The 19,211-nt window shown below is 26.8% G+C and overlaps 1 protein-coding gene across 21 annotated transcripts in view; it reads left to right on the top strand.

Moving 5' to 3' along the window:
• Positions 1-19,211, top strand: part of LOC107436679 (RNA-binding protein Musashi homolog Rbp6) — a 480,532-nt gene that overhangs the window by 443,112 nt on the left and 18,209 nt on the right. For 9 of the 21 annotated variants that reach the window (XM_043040911.3, XM_043040909.2, XM_071182212.1 and 6 more), the window contains exons 9-11: positions 2,189-2,273; positions 6,093-6,170; positions 13,441-13,515. In XM_043040911.3, coding sequence (XP_042896845.1) covers positions 2,189-2,273; positions 6,093-6,170; positions 13,441-13,515 — 238 coding nt within the window. The remainder of the gene's footprint in view (positions 1-2,188; positions 2,274-6,092; positions 6,171-13,440; positions 13,516-19,211) is intronic. The other 12 variants (XM_071182213.1, XM_071182219.1, XM_071182217.1 and 9 more) reach the window with 3 other exon arrangements.

Genomic DNA, 19,211 nt, shown 5'->3' with positions numbered 1-19,211 from the left:
AATTTATTCATTCGTATGTATATTATTGAAATTTTATCAGTTATTGAGAAAAATAAAAAATAATCACATTAAAGAAGCACAATCTGTTGTATAATCATATTCTATCAGAAGCATGCTTTTATAAAACTCCACATTCTCTGAATAAAATGTATTTTATTCAATAAAATGTTTTATTCAAATTTCTTTACTAAATTGCAAATAGAATTTTAGACGACTAAAGAAGAAACATCGTATTTTAGAGCTTAAAAAAATAAAAATGAAAAGATAAGCAAACGATTATTAGCGAAAAAAATATGAATGAAATTTTATGCTAAGCGCGCGAAGTCAAGTTCCTCGCAAGTTTATCACATTTTAATATTAATCGCTCCATTTAATCATTTCTTCATTGTCGCCAAATTATTTTTTTAAAAATAATTAATTTTAATTTTTCTCAGCTTCTAATAAATAAAAACAGTTGAAACTTTAGATTTTTCAATCGAAAAATATGTAGATTAATATGGTATAAAAAAATTCATACCTTATAATTCAAAAATTTTTCATCCTTAATTTAATTAAATAATAAAAAATAATTAACAATTATTAAAAATTATTTTTTTCGTGAAATTATCTTTGGGTAAATGAGTTTTATGACTGGGTGAAATTTTCTTCGAATTGCTTTATTAGTTTTTAAAATATGACTAAAAACGTAAAAAGTAAAATTAACATTAAGGGGTGCGAACTTTGGATCGCTCTCCTGACCAAACTATGGGGACCATATTTCCCAGATTGCGGCTACCCCCTATATTTTGAAGGTTAAGAATCCAAATATGTAAGAAAAAATATATGTTTATTCAGAGAAAGTACGTTTTTGTGTCTGATTTCGTAACTTAATTAATAGTTAGCACTAATTAATTAGCATATTTGAGGTCACCCCCAGGAACCATTAAGATTAACACTTAGTTCGCGAAAATCCGATCATTAGAACGAAAGTTATTCAGGGTGATATCTTTTTTTTTTTGCTGACTGTACATGTACTTTGAAGACGAGATACTTCGTCATCCAGAAATTTCTGTGCACTAGGGGTCTAACCGCACTAGTAAAACACATGAAATTTCTTCCTTTAACTTTAAGATGTAATTGTTCCAACAGAATATTTAATTTCTACTCTTTAGTAAAATAAAGACGTTAATTAAAATACTTTACAAATCATATAAATAACTAATTGGAAAGATAAAAACTTATGCAAAGTGAGCTAATTTAATTTTACATTTTAAATAAGATTATGCAGGGTGTTCCATAAGTACCACCTTTAATACACATTTTCTGAATCATTATCAAAAATGAAGATAAGACAGGAGATACAACATCGGGTATCGCACATTTATGTATTTAAGCTAAGAAAAAATAACGTTATTGAGTTCTTTCCTTAACTAGTGATTAAAGCCTTAGTAAAAAGCGCCAAAAACTCGCTTGATTTTCTGTTGAAACATGTTTCTAATAATAGCCTGCTATCTTCGCCCTGTTTTCTCGAATAATCAAACATGAGCCACTATGGCTCGGGTGATGGAGTGTTCGCCTTCCAATGAGGCTAACCGGGTTCGAATCCCAGTCGATACGAATTCCGCACCCGGCTTGCACCGACCACAGTGCTGACGTAAAATATCCTCAGTGGTAGACGAATCATGAGTTAGAGTCCCCTTGCTGTCAGGCTAACCGTAGGGGGTTCTCGTGGTCTTCCTCTCCATGTAACGCAAATGCGGGGTTAGCTCCGTCAAAAAGTCCTCCACGAAGGCAAATTTCTCCCAATACTCGATCCAGGAGTTCCTTTGTCTTCTGGTTTGAGTCCAAAATTGCAAGGCTACGGAGTAGAACATTAGTAATCGTAAACCCATTAAATTGGGTCGACTGTTCAACGACGGTCATAAAATAAAATAAAAAACAATCAAACATGATTTTATATTTTTATAGCTGCCTTACTCACTAGTGATTCGCAATAAATTGATAACGTGATAATTTTTACCTTTTTTTCTTTATTTCATAATTGTATCAGATATTTAATAAAACATAGTCCTGCTTACCACTATCAATTAATTATACTGTCGTAGTCTTTTGTTAATTTTTTGTATATTTTTTTTATTAAAAATTTCAAAAAAAACAAAAAACAATTTTTGTAAAATTTGATAAATTATTTATTGTATTTGTTTTTTAGGTGGAATGCAAGAAGGCCCAGCCCAAGGAGGTGATGATGCCCAGTAATGTTGCGCGCGGAAGGGGAGCAGGTAGGGCTACGTACGGTAGGTGGCGCTACTGAGCTGCTCTCTCCTCTCATGCAGACGGGCGTCATTTATCCATTCTCATCATCATCATCCTTTTTATATTTATGTCCTCATATTCTTTTCTCTCTTTTTTAATTTTTCATCCTATTTTTTATCCTTTCGTTATCTTTTTTTTTATCTTAATTTTACTCCTGCAAGTAAGAATCATTTTGTATTTGTCGCAACGTCGTGGAAAATCAGGCATTAAATTCATTTTTTTTTCTCACGTGTCTTAAACTTTTAAAGAGACGACATCAGAAGAAAACTCTTGTTGAAAAAAAAAATCTTTTAAACAGAAAAAAAGAACTGTGGGACTTTTCATCTCACAGATAAATTAGCGTCTTACTTTTTTAAAAAAAAATAATAACTTTGTAGTGAATAGCTTAATGACACTGACTTTATAAAGGTAAAAAAATTTTCCAACTTTATAAAGCTGTGATTATTAAATAGGACAATTAAATAAAATTTTGAAAAAATAATTATTTAAACTTCAAAATCACGAGGTAGCTCATTTTTTTTTTAAAAAAAATTGTTAATATATATATTTTTTTAATAAGGACTATTTTAATTTCTTAAAGATTCTTGTCACACAGTTAATTTTTAACTCAAAATTCTATTTATACTACTAATATATATATAAGAAATTCTAATTTCAATAAAAGTGAATAAAATTTTTAATAAATATATATATGTAAAAAGTTATCTAAGTTCTATTTGATATTAAATATTTCTTTTTTGTACTTATCTTGGTGAATATTGGGCTTAAATTAATTGTGATTTTTATTTATCATTTTTTTAAATAGTTATATTTATTTTTGGAAGGTTAGTTTAGGCATGAAAATCAGTTATAAATCCTTTTTTAAATTTTATTAAAGGAAAGATTTGAACTTAACCACCTGTCACAATAATTAATTTTTATATGAACTGTGGAATTAAAAAAAATGTGGCATACCAATTTATATTTAAATATACATCGAGATAAAAGAAAAATTAGTAATTAAGTCATAAAAAATATGTAAATCAGTAAAGAGTTTAAGATTTTTATAATTAATTAAATTTAATAAGTTATATAAAATAAAAGGTTTACTTGTAACAAAAATATAATTCTAAATACTTGTGGAATAACTAAAACTAAAATATTTTCTGAATTAAATTAAACTATAAATTACATTAAAAAAGTAACTTAATAATCAAATACTTATTCTTACCTTAGTTTTATGCCTTAGATAAATAAATACTTTAGTCCCAATGGTTTTTTTAATAGCTTTCACAATACTACGCTAAAGTAAACAAAGTAAATTTGAAATAAATTTATGAATGTCCTGAATGTTTAGTTTAAAAAATTAATTTCATTTTTTACAGTAAAAAATTTGAAAGTCATATTCAATGCACGAAGCATGAATAATGTTTCTTACTAATTTTCATGATTCCTATTTTACTTTTACATCCTTCATTTTCCCGCTTTTTATTCTCTTTTTTATATATGATATATCATAACCTTTACTCATTATTGGAATTATATAATATTATAATATTGAATTGTATTCTATAAAATAGAAAATTTGTTAGCATTATTTGCCATGCTTCAGAACGTTTGAGAGTACATATCTATAGTTTTAAACAGGAAAGTCTGGTGCCTAAGTGTGGTTTCATTGATTTGAGCATGTCACATTATTCTGACGCTATCTATCACTACAAATTTTTATTGCTAGACCAGATAATGGCCTGGATTATCAAAAACAAGTTATTCATCATAAAATGTTTCTAAAAACTGCTCATCATTGTTCAGTACTTTAACATAAAACAAATTTTATCACTTGAAAAATATTTTCAAGGGATAAAAAAGGGATTTCTTTAAAATTATTTCGTATTTAGTATCTTGTTTCATACACGAAAACTTACTTTAATTTGCAAATCATTCACTATTAATCAATATTACTTTATAATTTATAAATTTTGTTTCTCATTGTTTAGAATAATGCTTGTATGAAATATTTGATATGAACTTATTCAGTTTTAAAGGAATAAGACTTATAACGTTTTATTAAGAGTTCCTATATGGAAAGAAATTAAACCTTAACAACCTAATTAAGTTTACTAGTTTTATTTTTCATGTTAATTGTAATGATAAATAAAAATAGGAAATTCAGGGATTAAATTATGATTATTTTCTAATTGTCCTCAAATAATTCACAAATAATCATTATTAAATTTGTAATTTGTGAACTTTGTTTTTCATTGTCTAGAATAGTTTATGTGTGTGATATTTAGTATCAATTAATTCATTTTATTGTGAGAAGACTTAAACGTTTTATAAAGTTATGTTATAACGAAAAAAATTAAACCTAAACACCCTAATTCTTTTATGTGCCTTCATTGTTATTAAATTATAAAATTATTATCCTTAATATTCTTTTTAATGATGCTTTTTTAAAGGTAATAAAAATATGAAAGTACAGTCATTGGTAATCTTTTATCATTTTGATGAAGTCTAATTTACATTTACAATAAAATTATTTATTTATTTTTCCTTGTTTCATTTATATACTTGCTAATGAATTTTAAAACAATTCTTGAAATTGAATGCAAACTAATAAATTAAATTTTTGATAAATTAATTAAAAAAATGTTTAATAAATTATTTAAAAAATGTTGCAGCCGCCGTATCTTTCTTAAGCTTTCTCGTTTGATTCAGTAACCTAATAAATTAACGTTTTATTTTCAATACCACGTTTCATATGTATGTTTAAGTAGATAATGTATGTTTTGTTTTATCTATTTAAACGTACGTGTATTAAAATAGATAAAAAAATATTATAAGTAGTTTTGATTTCCATAAATAATTTTTGAAAAACTCGAATTAAATTTCTTTGATTAACTTATTTTTAATTGATTCTTTAGAATGCTCAGAAATCTTGTAACTAACCTGTCTTTGTACACTGTTAGAAATTTCTCGGTAAAAATGGTTAAAAAACAATTTAATTGTTATTTTACCATATTCAACCAAGACAGTTAAATAACCATTAAAAAAAGATGATATTCAAACTGTTAAGTGCGAGTAAAATCGTTTATTGGTTGCTTTTACATAATACGGCTTAACAACCAGAATTCTATTCGCGCCAACTTGGCCCACCTTATGAAGTCAGTTAGTTCAGTACAACTGGGTACATACTGTAACTAAAAAAGTTAATTGGTCAATTTCATAGCCCGTTGAACAGGGATTTGAATACCAGCGTTGATATCACAATGTTTCTTTCGTTCCTTTAATACATGAAAAGTTTTTAATATCCTACACTCTGCAATCAGTAACCCTAGACTATTCTAACACCGAACTATCATTCACGGATAACTGGCGTAGCACACACAAAGCTCCAATGTCCATTTAACTTTTATGGTTTAGAAACTATATTAGTTTTAAATAGTTACAAAACCGTATCATTTTTTAATTGCGGTTTTTTAACCGTACCAGTAGTAAACGGTTTCAAAACCGTAAAAGTAAAAAAAATGTTCCTAATCATTGACTTTTATGGTTTAGAAACTATATTAGTTTTAAATAGTTGCAAAACCGTATAATTTGTAATCACGGTTTTTTAACCATACCAATTGTAAACGGTTTCAAAACCGTAAAAGTAAAAAAAATGTTCCTAGTCATTAACTTCATAGTTAATCGGATGGACAGATTGCTGACGGTTTATTTACCGTAATTTCAGAATGAAAATTCTAACAGTGTAGAGAATCATTTATATGAGTTTATTAATTATTCTGAGTTTCGGTTTTTAATGTTGCACTTTCTTTCAGACATTGTTTGGCCTCTGGGAGCTCTCACTGATGGTAATGATGGGATGTTATGCGTCCCTCTTACTACAGCTTCTCGAAGTACTTGGGCTTTTTATCTTCTCGCTTTTATTCTTATGATAATTTTGTTCTCTGTGTATTAACATTCTGAATGTACTTTTAAAACTGTTCACGTACCTATTTTGAATAATCACATCTTTACAAAAAAATCCTTTTTTTTTTCTTTATCCAATCTATTGTACGTTAAATTTATTTATTTACAATTCCAGACATCTTTTAGCGATATTAAATAGTTTGAAGGTGAGCGTTATTTAAATTAAATTACACGATTTTCATTAAAATTTAATTTTGGATTATGATACAATATATTAAAAAAGATAACTCCATTGATAAATCTTTTTTATTCAATTTCCTGACATTTTCTAATCACCGCCCTTAAAATACTCCTTGTAAGAAATAAAGTAGAAAATAAATCGATAAATACATTCGGGAGTGCAAGTTAATATTAAGTCCCGCAGTGGACTGATCGTTAAGACACGGTTCCCCGCAGATCACCGAAGTCAAGTATCACTGACTGCGGTCAGTGTGTGGGTGGGTGACCACTTGGATCAGTCTGCGTAGGGATCGAGGGTGTGCGGTATTGGTCCTCGTTAAACTGTTCTACCGTAAAATTCTCGACTTCGCGTACAGGTCTTCGGGCTACCGAAGCGGTGGTGCCACCCCCTCTGCAGAGGATCAAAATTGTGATGGCATGTCTTCGGATCATCCTCAGGGATGTTTCCTAGACCGTCGCTAATAACCCATTCTGCAGCTCTAGTGCGACGTAAATGAACTACAACAACAACAACAGCAAGTTATTATTTTAATGTGGAAAAATAGGAACATTATCAGAACTTGGCGCATATCTGCTTAGGAAGGTGGGGTTAAAATCATTAAAACAAATTCAATTTCTCTATGAAATTTTAAAATGTTTCGATTAATCACATTTTGTTTGCTCTTTATTTCTATGATAAAGGAAACAGGTTTTAATTTTTCTAATATCACTTTTCTCATTAATGATATGTTAGTTTCTAATAGCGTTTTACATTTTTTCTCCTAAATACTAATTTTTGATCTTTACATGGAGGACAAAAATTCCGGTAAAACTACCGTACTGTAGGAAAGGCAATTCTGGTAAAAAATAACGTATTTCTGGTTAATAAAACCAAAATTTTTATCCGTTCATATGGTAGCGGTTCACCGAACATATAGATTTTCAAAAATAAAATATTTCTTATTATAACAAATTTAGTGAGAAACAAAATCATTAGTGAAAAGTAAACTTAACCGAATAAATGGTGTTTATTCAATGCTCTGAAGTATCACTGTAAAACTATCAAATTTTCCTCATTAAGATGTTTTTAACGTATATTATAGAAAATCAGGACTAAAGCGCTTCGGTAAAAACTACCTCGCTTTTTGGTGTTTCCATGGAGCCAGAAACTCATTAAATTTGACACATTCCGGTAGTTTTGACCACTATTTTTTCTCAGTGTAATGGGTAGATATTTTTACTTTATTTTTTACAAGGATTATAAAAATGTATAAAGAATGGTGAGCACTTGACACTTTGAAATTTTGAGCTCAAGTTTTTTTTTTTAAAAAATAAGCCGTAATATTTTAATAATTGTTAAACACACGTTCTTTTACTAAGAAGAAAGACTTTTAGTGTAAAGTTTATTAATTTTCGGATTACTAAATTGCGAAAAACTACACAAAATCCAAAATTGTATTAAATTAGATTAAGTTGATAGTTTTGTATTTTTTTATTTTGTTTTTTTAAAGAAGCAAATAATTAACTAATTTATTTGCTTCAAAACTAAGGAAACAATTTGATTGGAAAAGCTACCTCAAATTAAATTTTTATTAAGTATTTAGGAGAAATTTTCTTTTTTAAAAGCAAAAAACAACACAAACAATTTATTGGCTTTTTTTAGGCTACTTAAAAACAAAATTTCTAATATGATAAGAAAACATATTTATTTTTAATGTTTTAAAAATTAACTTATGAATAAAATGATATACTATTTATTCACCTATTCTTATACCATTAGCAAAATAATAAAAAATTGGGCATTTTTTTATAATTTAGTTGTTGGTTTTACATGAATAATAATAAAAAATCCGCTTTATTTTAATAAGCTTGAGAGTTTAAAAGTTGTTAAATATATTTTTTCAATGACAACATTACAGACTTAAAAGAATAATACATAATTTAATTTCATCTTTCCAATATCGTATACAATTTATTTATAAAGTTTTATTAGGTTAAGTTAAGCAAACAATATTTATTGAGTTGTTTGTTTGACATAACTAACATTATAAGCATTTATTGTACGAATAAATTGTATAATAATGTGGAAATTTGAAGTTTTATGGCACAAATTTTTTCCAAAAGTGAACTGAACAGTTTTAAGAGTAAAATATCTGTCTTCTATTTGCTTTGTAACATTAATAATATTGTTATACTTACTATTAACTAAATAGTAACCCATTTAATAAAAGCTAAAACATATGAATAAAATAACTCTTCACAGAGAAAAAATTCTGATAAAATTACAGTTTTCTGTAATAATATTTCTGGTAAAAGAGAAAAAAAACCCGGATTTCTGGTTAATAAAACCAATCTATACTTTGCGTTTTAACGAATAATTTAGTAATTTTCCTTTCATATTGTAACGGTTTACCGGAAGTTCTGGTTTTCAAAACTATGTCTCTTAACACCTTTAGTAAAAATTTTAACCAAATACATGAGTTTTTTGCCATGATTTAAGGTATGATGATAAAATTTCCAAAATTTACCATTACCAAAGTTTATTACCTATTAATTTTATTTTATTGATTATATTATAGTTAATTTTATTGAAATTATTTTCAAAACTCTACGATAAAATTGCCAAGTTTTTTGTGTTTCTATAGAGCGAGAAACATGGTAAATGTTACCCCATATTCTAGTAGGGTTGACCATACTTTTCTTTCTCAATGTTTAATGACATAAAGTAGGAGTATAAATCAACAAAACACTGAGAAATTTGTCAATTAAAAAAGAAAATCTGGGTAACTGGGCACCATGGTGATAAGCCTCATTTTTCAAAATGTTAAGCAGAACGTTTATAGTGGAAAACACAGTTACTTCACTGTTAGCTAAAACATATTTTGTTTATAGTGCTGTCATCTAAATAGAAATTGTTGAAATTCGTAAAATACTTGTCTGGAAACTTTACTAAGGAAAATTTAAAGTAAAAAACTTTGACTTCTTAGTTTATTGCACTACAAATATAGCTTATTAAATTCTGGTGAAGAAGATGAGTTATTCTGATTATATCTATTTTTAAATATCTTATTCAATTCATCAAACACTTTTTTTTTCAATTTCTTGAAACTGTTTGTCACAAAAATAAATATACATAAAGCACGTAACAAAAGTTATCGAATGTCACATAAAGCATTAAAGAAATTGTCCAAGCAAACATAGACAACTCATAATTAATAACGCTGTATAAAAATAGCTAATTACTGTGTCAAAACTCTTTCGCTCGTAAATCCTTCACATTATTCTTCACAAGATAAAAAAGATTGTTTTGCATGCTAAACCCAGAGCTATAATTAGTCAAAAGCAGGTGGAAATGCAGCACCCATCTTTCTTTTAACTATTTTCTTTCGTGAATATTCATCATTGTTGAAAAATAATCGTTTTTCAACTACCATAAAAACAGACAGCTACGTGAAATTTTGAAATAAATACATTTGCTATAATTAAAATGCATATTCGGTGATTGTTCATTGACTTATGCAGTTTCAATTTCATATTTGACATTTTTATTCATTTGTATTTTTTTAAGCGAACAACGACGCGAATAAAATTACTGTATTTTCCATCATTTGAACATAAATATATGTTTTTATTGTTAAACGTGCAATTACGTTTACCTTTAATATCACGTTATTGTAAAATTCAAAATCAACTTGTATTTTTGTCATTAATGTGAAAGAAATAAGTTAATTATAAACCTAACTCTTCCATAATTATAATTTTTTTTGTGCCCTTTATTTTTCTATAAATGACATAATTTACTTTAAAAAATGTAAAACAAATTTGTATCGAGTCTACAACTATTATTAAAATTTTCATATAATTTATTTTAAGGCATTTTTATGCCTTAGTAAATTTGAAATGAAGTGTGTTATGTTTAATTCCTTTCTTAAAAGTGAAAGCGCTGACAAACATATTATTAATAGTTGTTCTTTCACTTATTTTTTGAACCAGCAATGACGATGCATTTTTTAAACAGAAGCCGTCGTCAGTAAATATTAAATTAAATGTCTTAAATTTTTTTTTCATAGAAGTATTAACAGAAAGTTTCAGTTTCACCTGACGTATTTCCTCCGCCTTTAGTAGTTTTAATAAGTAACATCAAAATTAAGTTACTGTTTTTATTCATTTCGTTTAATTGTTTTAGATGAAAGATATATTTCAATATAAAATTAATAATAAAGCTAATAGACAATATAAAGTTTCACTGTTTTCATTAATTAAGTAGCAAAGTATTTTTCAAGAGTTCAAAGTATATGCCACGCAGTTTATTTTAATTAAATTAAAACTGATTTTTTTTTTAATTAAAGCAAAACTTGTTAAATTGTAGAATATTTTTTTATCGTAACTGTTGCTGGTTTAGTTAAAAGGCATTTTAATAGAGGCTCTAATTATTTTTTGGTAACTAAATAAATTATTTATTACTAAGTTTAAAATATATACAAATCAGTTGTTATTTAAGTTATTTATTTCATTTTTTTTCCTGCATTTTTACAAATTCAGTTTTTTAAAGTCTTTATATAATGCAAGTAAATTTATTTATATTTTATTTTAAGTTAAACTTTAGTCACAGCATAATTTGTATTTGTCAAATTATGCCCTAATTGACATAATTTGTATTTGTCAAATTATGCCCTAATTGACATAATTTGTATTTGTCAAATTATTTTTCATTGTAAGCCATTTACAAATTTTTTTATCTGAATTCTTCGTTTCTAAAGTTTTGCTTATTGCTCAAATCTTGCTAATTATTAAAAGTTTTTTTGATTCATGGTCTTTAATACAAGTCTTTAATGCATGACATGATACTATATCAAAAGTTCTCTATTTTTTTAATCCTTTTCGCTTTTTAGTTTGTAAATACTGTCTGACATTTTATGCCTCAAATACTCTACTAAACATTCTAAAATTTTGATTATCATTCAAATAAATTAACTTGTTAATTTTTAAAAAAAACATTTTTAACATAAAAATTTACATTAAATATATTCATAAATCTATTTAGTCCTTTAAAATTTCAAATTTTTGTTAGCTTTATATCTAAATCATTTCGTAAAAATCTTTGCCATTTATATCACCTATAAAACATTACACAGTAATCAAAAGGTCTCTCAAGCTTTGTTTAATCCTTTCAACACTTTATTTTGTAAACAATTAACCATCAAACTTTCCACATCTGTCGTAGCAGATTAAACAAATTCATAGTTTACACGACAGCTATTTAATTTTATTTTAAGGTATTCCTTCTAATATTCTTAAGGAATGAAGACAATGCGATTATTGAATATGAAAATAATGGTCAAGAATATTCTCATCTCATGATAACTACATTTATCAGAATACTTTTTAAATTTCTTAAAGAAAGCAAATTGCTTATAGAGTTCATATTTAGAATATTTTGATTATCAGTGAAACTTTATTAGTGCTTTAACCGATTAGTATTAACGTTGTTTTATGCAATAAAACATATATTTTTAATCACAATTTAAAGACGAAATCTAAAACGTAAAGTTCGACAAACTACGAAATCTTTTTTCAGAAAAAAAATGTTTTTGTGATACTAGCATAATGCTCATGTTCGTAACTCCTTTATGCATAGCGTTTTTTTTAAAGGACCTCCATTTTTACAAAAAAAAGATGTAACACAAGTATTTTTAGATAGGTTTAATAAAACGTCGCTTAGCATTTTTGAAAGGACTTTCATGTTCACAAAAAAATTATAACACAAGTATGTTATTATTTGGTTTAATTTTACAGAAGCAAGATAGCTCTGTCTAGAACATGATATTAATAATATATCTATTTAAACTTTGATCTTCTGATGATAATATTTAAAACTATATTTGATCAGCTATATGGAACCATTTTATTAATAATTGTTTCTTAGTTCAAACAGAATTCATAACTGTATAACAAACCAACTGCTAGCTTCCGTTAATAAGTCCCAACCGTAGTTACATTATTTAATAATAATATGTAATAGTTACACAAAAAATGCCGTAGTATTTGATTTAGAAGAAACATATCAGGAGTAATTAAGTTTGAATTAGTTGATAAATTAATTTTTCCTTCTAAGTCGATGCGCACGCACCGAAAATCTCGAAGCAGTAAAAATCACCCAAAAATGGTTTAATTATCCTTTCTCTTCTGAGTAACACAGACTCATAGCATTTTTTTAGACCTTTACACTGACTTGTATTAAGGTAATGCAATAATAAAAAACTAAAATAACTGATCCAATATAGGCAACCCGTTTTTTTTTCATACTACTGGTGACACTAATTTTTATTTTTCCTAATATTTACTTAACATTTTATAGAATTATAACGTCTATGCATAAGTTTGGGTATCATAGTGGATAATAATTACATTAACATATGATTGATAAATTTAAAATAATTCAATTTAATTTTGAGTTATAAAATGACTAAATTTGACGCCAAAATCAACTGCCAAAAATAAACAACTCAACAATAGGGATCTTTCCCTTTGTCTTGTTATATAAACCATTTTTTGTGAATTGGGCGTTAATATATCAAGTTTGTTTACAGTTTACTTTGTAATTGGGTTAACTTTATTTCTATAAAAATAATTATATAAGACAACAAGCAAACTTACAGCAAACATTCTATTTGTGTTTTGTTTTGAAGAAGCCGCAATAAGTTTGACTGGTTAATCATTATTCCTACAAAGCAGAAGCGTTGCACTGCCAAAATTGCTTTTTTAAAGCTTGAATAAAGTCACACATAAACCTTTACAAAACAAAATAATTATTTCTTAGATTTTATTGCACACCTTAGCACTTTTTTTCTCTCCTTTATATGAAAAGGTTCTTAAACACAACATTATTTAAATGATGATATGTGGTGTTCTTAGTTCCGTATAAATTTTAAAAAAATTATTTTTCATTGTGTTCTTTTCTTTCAATCTTGTTTGATGACATAGTAAAAATATTTTTTTTATGTAAACCCTATTCTTACCTGATGATTTCTTTTTCAGCTGCTGGCTTTGCAGCCTACAGTTACGGTCGCGGAGGATTTCCAGGGTATCCAAGCTTCAGCTATCCTTTCGCAGGTATGAGTTTCAGCCCACCCCATCATCTTTGCTTACCCCTCTTGTCTTCGGACTCTACTGTGGGGCTATGCAATTTGCATGCATTACAACTATAAACTTTCATCGGACAGTAGATGCACCCACAATTTAGATTTATCGTCACTCTTAGAACACTCAAAATAAAATTTAAAAAAAGTGGTCTGTTCAAATTAAAAACCACAAAATGAATGTTAAAAGAACTTGATTTCTAACTGGCTGATTTTGAATTGAATCAATTATAAGATAGTATTTCAATTATGAATTGGTATTACATTTATGCAATGCACTATTTTTGAATTTGAATCAGACCGTATTTTTTATCCATATTTTATTTTTAAATATGGTTATAATAGGTTTCGTTTGGTTACTATTTGGGGAATTACAATAAGCAAAAAAATCGTGCGAAATATTAGTCAGGATGAAAGGAAATTTTTCAGACAAACTTCAATTCGCAAAAACACTTCTAAGAAATACGTTCGGAAATACGGTTTTTTCGTGGGTAGCGTATGTGTTGCTTTATTTATTTTTATGCACTTTCATGAGTTAACTCATATTTTTCTATGCTATTATTTTTATTTTAGGCGTTTTCTTGTGTTAACCCATTTATACCAGTTTTACATTATTTATTTTCATGAGTTAGCTCATATTTTTTCTGTGTTCTCTCATTTATTTTTATACGTTTTCATGATTTAACTCATATTTTTTTCTGTGTTCTCTCATTTTTTTAAATACGTTTTCATGATTTAACTCATACTTTTTCCTGTGTTCTCTAATTTATTTTTTATACGTTTTCTTGATTTAACCATATTGTTCCTGTGTTCTCTCATTTATTTTATACGTTTTCTTGATTTAACCATATTGTTCCTGTGTTCTCTCATTTATTTTTATACGTTTTTTTGATTTAACCATATTGTTCCTGTGTTCTCTCATTTATTTTATACGTTTTCTTGATTTAACCATATTGTTCCTGTGTTCTCTCATTTATTTTTATACGCTTTCTTGATTTAACCATATTGTTCCTGTGTTCTCTCATTTATTTTTATGCGTTTTAATGTGTTGACTCACATTGCTCACACCTTAACTCATGTTTTATTTGGTCTTAGTTATTATTTTTTTTGATAATTATGCTGTTGACGTTTCACTAAAAATCGCTATATTTATGTCACAAGCAACACATCTTTAATAACTCATCTTATTTCTTTTTAGAAGTTATTGCGAATCGAATTTTGTCTGTTAATTCACATCCACCTTCTTTAATGCATATTTGTTTCTGTAATTATTCAGTACGATTTATTTCTGTATTTTCAAAGAGCTCAAAAATAGTTATAGTTTATTTAATATTTATATTTATTTATTATATTGTTAACTCGTGCTTTTTATTTTGTAATATTTTTTGTTTAATTTAATCTTCATCCATAAATTAGTACTTTAATACTTGACCATTTATTTCCTTGTCCTCATTTTTTTTTCTTTATTTAGTTTCCAGCTGTGATCAAAATCAGTTCTATCTTATATTCATTTTCTTTTTTATATTTATGTTATTTACGTTAGAGACGAAAAAAAAACATTTCCTGAAAGTTCATTGAAATATCTCGGGGAAAATATTGTAACAAACTGACAATATATTTGAAAGTCTCTAAATATAGTTTATGTAATCCAATAGTTTAAATATTGATTTCCTGAAAACTTTAGTTAACTAGTTTGTATGCATTCATCTCACGTTCAAGTTACATTTTTGCTACGTTTTGTATGTCAGACATTCTTTATTACTTTTTTACTTATTTATTTTTATCAACTTTTGAGCTCTTCTTATCTTATATTCAACTATATTTGATCACATTATATGAAAGAAAAAAAGAAAAAATATAGCTGCTGACTTTAAGTACGATGGTATTTCAAATTATGGCAATGATTTTAGCTTCAATCAACAAAATATGAATCATACTTCATTCTTATAAGTATTTAACACATTTCTTTACATAGTTGAAAAATAAAATCAGTTTTTTTTGACATTATACTTAATTTTTCCTGATATAAGGGTGAAAAAAGATTAATTTTTTGTTGATCAAATTTTGAAAATTGTTGTCATTGGGTTGCATGTATAACTTCCTCCTCGCTGGCTGGGCCTATGCGGCCACTATTTTTAATTGAATCCGTGTTCCCATTTAACACAAAGTCTGCTGGTCTTGAAATTTATTACGAATCAGAGAATTGTTATCACTTCTTTTAACTTTGTCGGATGTTGCGAGAGCTCACCAACTTTTTTTTTGTTCTAGTATTTATAATTTTACATTTCCGTGTAATTTTTATATGCTTTACTAATTTTTGGAGTTAGTAGTAGTACACTGTAAGAAATTTCTGCTAAAAAACTTAACAATTTTGTTAACTTTCCTACAAAAAATTTTAGTTTCTCTAAAACTACAGAAATTTACTGCTAAACTACATCGTCATGTGTCAAAAAAAAACATTTTTTCCTTTAACAAATAAAACCTGTAACACAAGTTGTATTGATCTAAGTTGTATCTGTAAACTTTCAGTTTTAAATATGAAAAAAAAAACAACTTAGATATCAAAGCGGTAACAAATAATCTGACTAATAGAAGCTGATACCGACCGGTTTGTACGGTGGCCAAAATGATGTTCTTTTACCAGAAAGGTCCTGGGTTCGACTCCCGTATTTCACCGTCTGAACTTAACGACAGAATAAGGTGTAATTCTACTGCGATTCTACCAAATACGATGGCTTTCGATACCTCAAAAATCGCTGAAATTGACTATAAATGATTAATATTTAATCAAAATTTAAGAAATTTGTTTCTCTATGTACCAGGAATTTTCCGAAATATAACAGAAATGTTTTTTACAGTGTAATCTTTCATAAACTAAAATAAATTCTTATTTTAAGTGAGCTTTTTAGTGGTTTCTAAAATTGTGAATAGTCCGGTAATTAAATTTCAAATGTGGAATTAAATTTAAAAATAATTTAGCTTGATATTTCACCAGTAAGCTTTTATAAGAAGTTTTGGATTTTTCCCAAAAAAGAAAAACTCATAAAAAGTTATTTTATCTTCCAACGCTTCTTCCAATTCAATAAATGACAAAATTTAGTAATCTTTTTTTTTATTTTATTAGCATCGTACTCAAAACAAAAAAAAAACATTTATCTTTAAAAATGAAAATTCGAATAAATTTTAATGAATTCGAGTGCGAATCAATTAGCTCCTATTTTTTTTTATATTTTACAAATGAATGATATCTTGAAATAAAATGTGAATACTTGGGTCAAGTTATGCTCAAAAGGAATAAATGTTGGCAAATAATTTAATTGGTGTTATGAAAAATAACAAATTTAGTAACTTCTAATTTCTATGCAATCATAACTTTACATTACATACTCATATAGAAACGTCCATAGTGCGTCCACATTCCACTTTTACTTTAGAAGGTAGGGACAGCCGATATATCGGCCCATCCATTTTTAATATATATAAATGTAGGAGTAGAAATATTTGTGAGTGTGGCTACTACTTGTATATTTAATCGCAGCTATGTATTATGAATTCACTCTATAAGTTTTGAAGGTTGCTAAAAGAAATACAATACTTCCTTCAAAATTTTTATAGAAACAAATCTATCAAAAAATATTTAAATACAGTTAGGGTTTATAGGTTAAAATATACGTTCGCGTACCTTCAAATGCTTATACTGTGAATTTTTAGAATCCTTTGATAGAATAGAAGACGGAAAGAAAAGGCTAGAAAACAAGTTTATTCTTGGTCTCTAGCCCTAGTATATAGTCAGTATAAACATGGATCAGAAAACTTTAGGCATGGTAATCTTTAAGCAAAGGATTCTAATATAATATTTATTCAGGAATCAGCTCATTTTTTTTGGTTTTATTATTTATAAATTTATTGGATTTTAAAGAACTATTTCTTTATTGTTTTGTTGTCGAAAAGTAGGTACGTTTTTTTTTCGTTGTTTTTCAAAACTTTACAGTCATTTTTTTAAAATTATTATTATTGTTTTTACAATGGATTGTCAAACTATTTAAAAATGGAATTATTTTCTCATTTTAATTGCATCTTTTCAAATTTTACTTTTTGCATTAAAAAACTTTTCATACGTTTTCTGTTCGCAGAAATGGTTATCTGTACTTAAATATTCTCGAAAATTTTTTAATATTTCTATGCACGAGAAAGATTTATTAAAAATACAATTAACTAGCATTGTTAGTTATAAAGTACCAAAAACATGACCCTTTTTAAGCTTTTTAAATAGAAAATATCTATTTCAAGTAAAATAATTGAACGGGCATCTCCACTAAGAAGTTCTGTGTATATGATTGTTATTCCCTTGGTTTGGCTGATGCTTAAGTCTGAAAACTTTTATTTGCAATTTGGCTGATGCTTAAGTCTGAAAACTTTTATTTGCAATTTGGCTGATGCTTAAGTCTGAAAACTTTTATTTGCAATTTGGCTGATGCTTAAGTCTAAAAAATTTTATTTGTAATTTGGCTGATGCTTAATTCTGAACACTTTTATTTGCAATATATTTCATTAATACTGGCTATTTGCACTTCCACACATTTATTTTGCAGCAAGACTTTAATTAAGTGTTAGCCAATGTAAACACTGCGCGTAACAATTTAATATTTTATTTTATTTTAAAAATTGGCTACAATATTTTTTAAATAAATCCGTTTGCTGCTAATGTTCATGAGATTTTCATATTATTTTCATAATCAGTTGAAGTTAACGATTTTGATAATGGTATAAAATTATTATTTCTGTAATAAATGAATCAACAGTCATTACATTAGATCTGCTAATAAACGAATATACATTATTATATTCGTTTAGTTATATCATTCGTTATCGTTATAATTAACGATTTTGATAATGATATAAAATTATTACTTAGGTCTTAGATGAATTAGCAGTCATTAAATTTTTTTGCTGATAAACGAATTAATGTGATGAACATACATGATCACTTCCTTTGTCAATGCATTATTTATTCTTAATAAAAATTATGCATATAATTTGCACAAACAGATAGCTGCTTAGTAAAATAAATATTTTCTGATATATAGTTCAAAATTTGTAGAAAAAATGTTTAAATTTATAAATGCAGTTTTCTTCTATTTTAATAATTTCTACAAAAAATATTAAATACTATTTGCGATTAAAATAGATAAAATAATGCCTGCTATCTTAAATATTAGATTATCAAAGTTGCACACAAATTGAAAATATTACCAAAATTACATTTTTAAATTAGGTGATGATGGTAATAATAATAACGAAACTGTTGTTTCTGATGGCTTGGCAATCCATTATACCAAGTAAAGGGAATTTCACTGACTTAAAGCTGCATTCCTGAATCGATACTTTATATTATAGATAATATCTGTAATCTACTCATTAGCATAGAGTCAATTCAATAATATATTGTAAATGTTTAAGCATGTTAATCTATAATAATATTTGTAATAGATGTAGACCGATCTTGAGATCTCATTTTGAACTTTGTTAGAAATTCAGTATATCTAAGAATCCCTTTAAAATTCTCGACTTTCCTTTCGATTATGTTGAAAAATATAAGATCTCAAGATAGGTATAATCCACCTTAACATTCTTACTCTTAATTTAGCTTCTTAGGCGAATCAAGTCTCA

Source organism: Parasteatoda tepidariorum, chromosome 4, assembly GCF_982258835.1.
Source record: "Parasteatoda tepidariorum strain Cologne lab strain chromosome 4, Ptep-v5.0, whole genome shotgun sequence".
Classification (NCBI taxonomy): Eukaryota; Metazoa; Arthropoda; class Arachnida; order Araneae; family Theridiidae; genus Parasteatoda; species Parasteatoda tepidariorum.
This window is presented reverse-complemented; position numbering and strand designations above follow the sequence as displayed.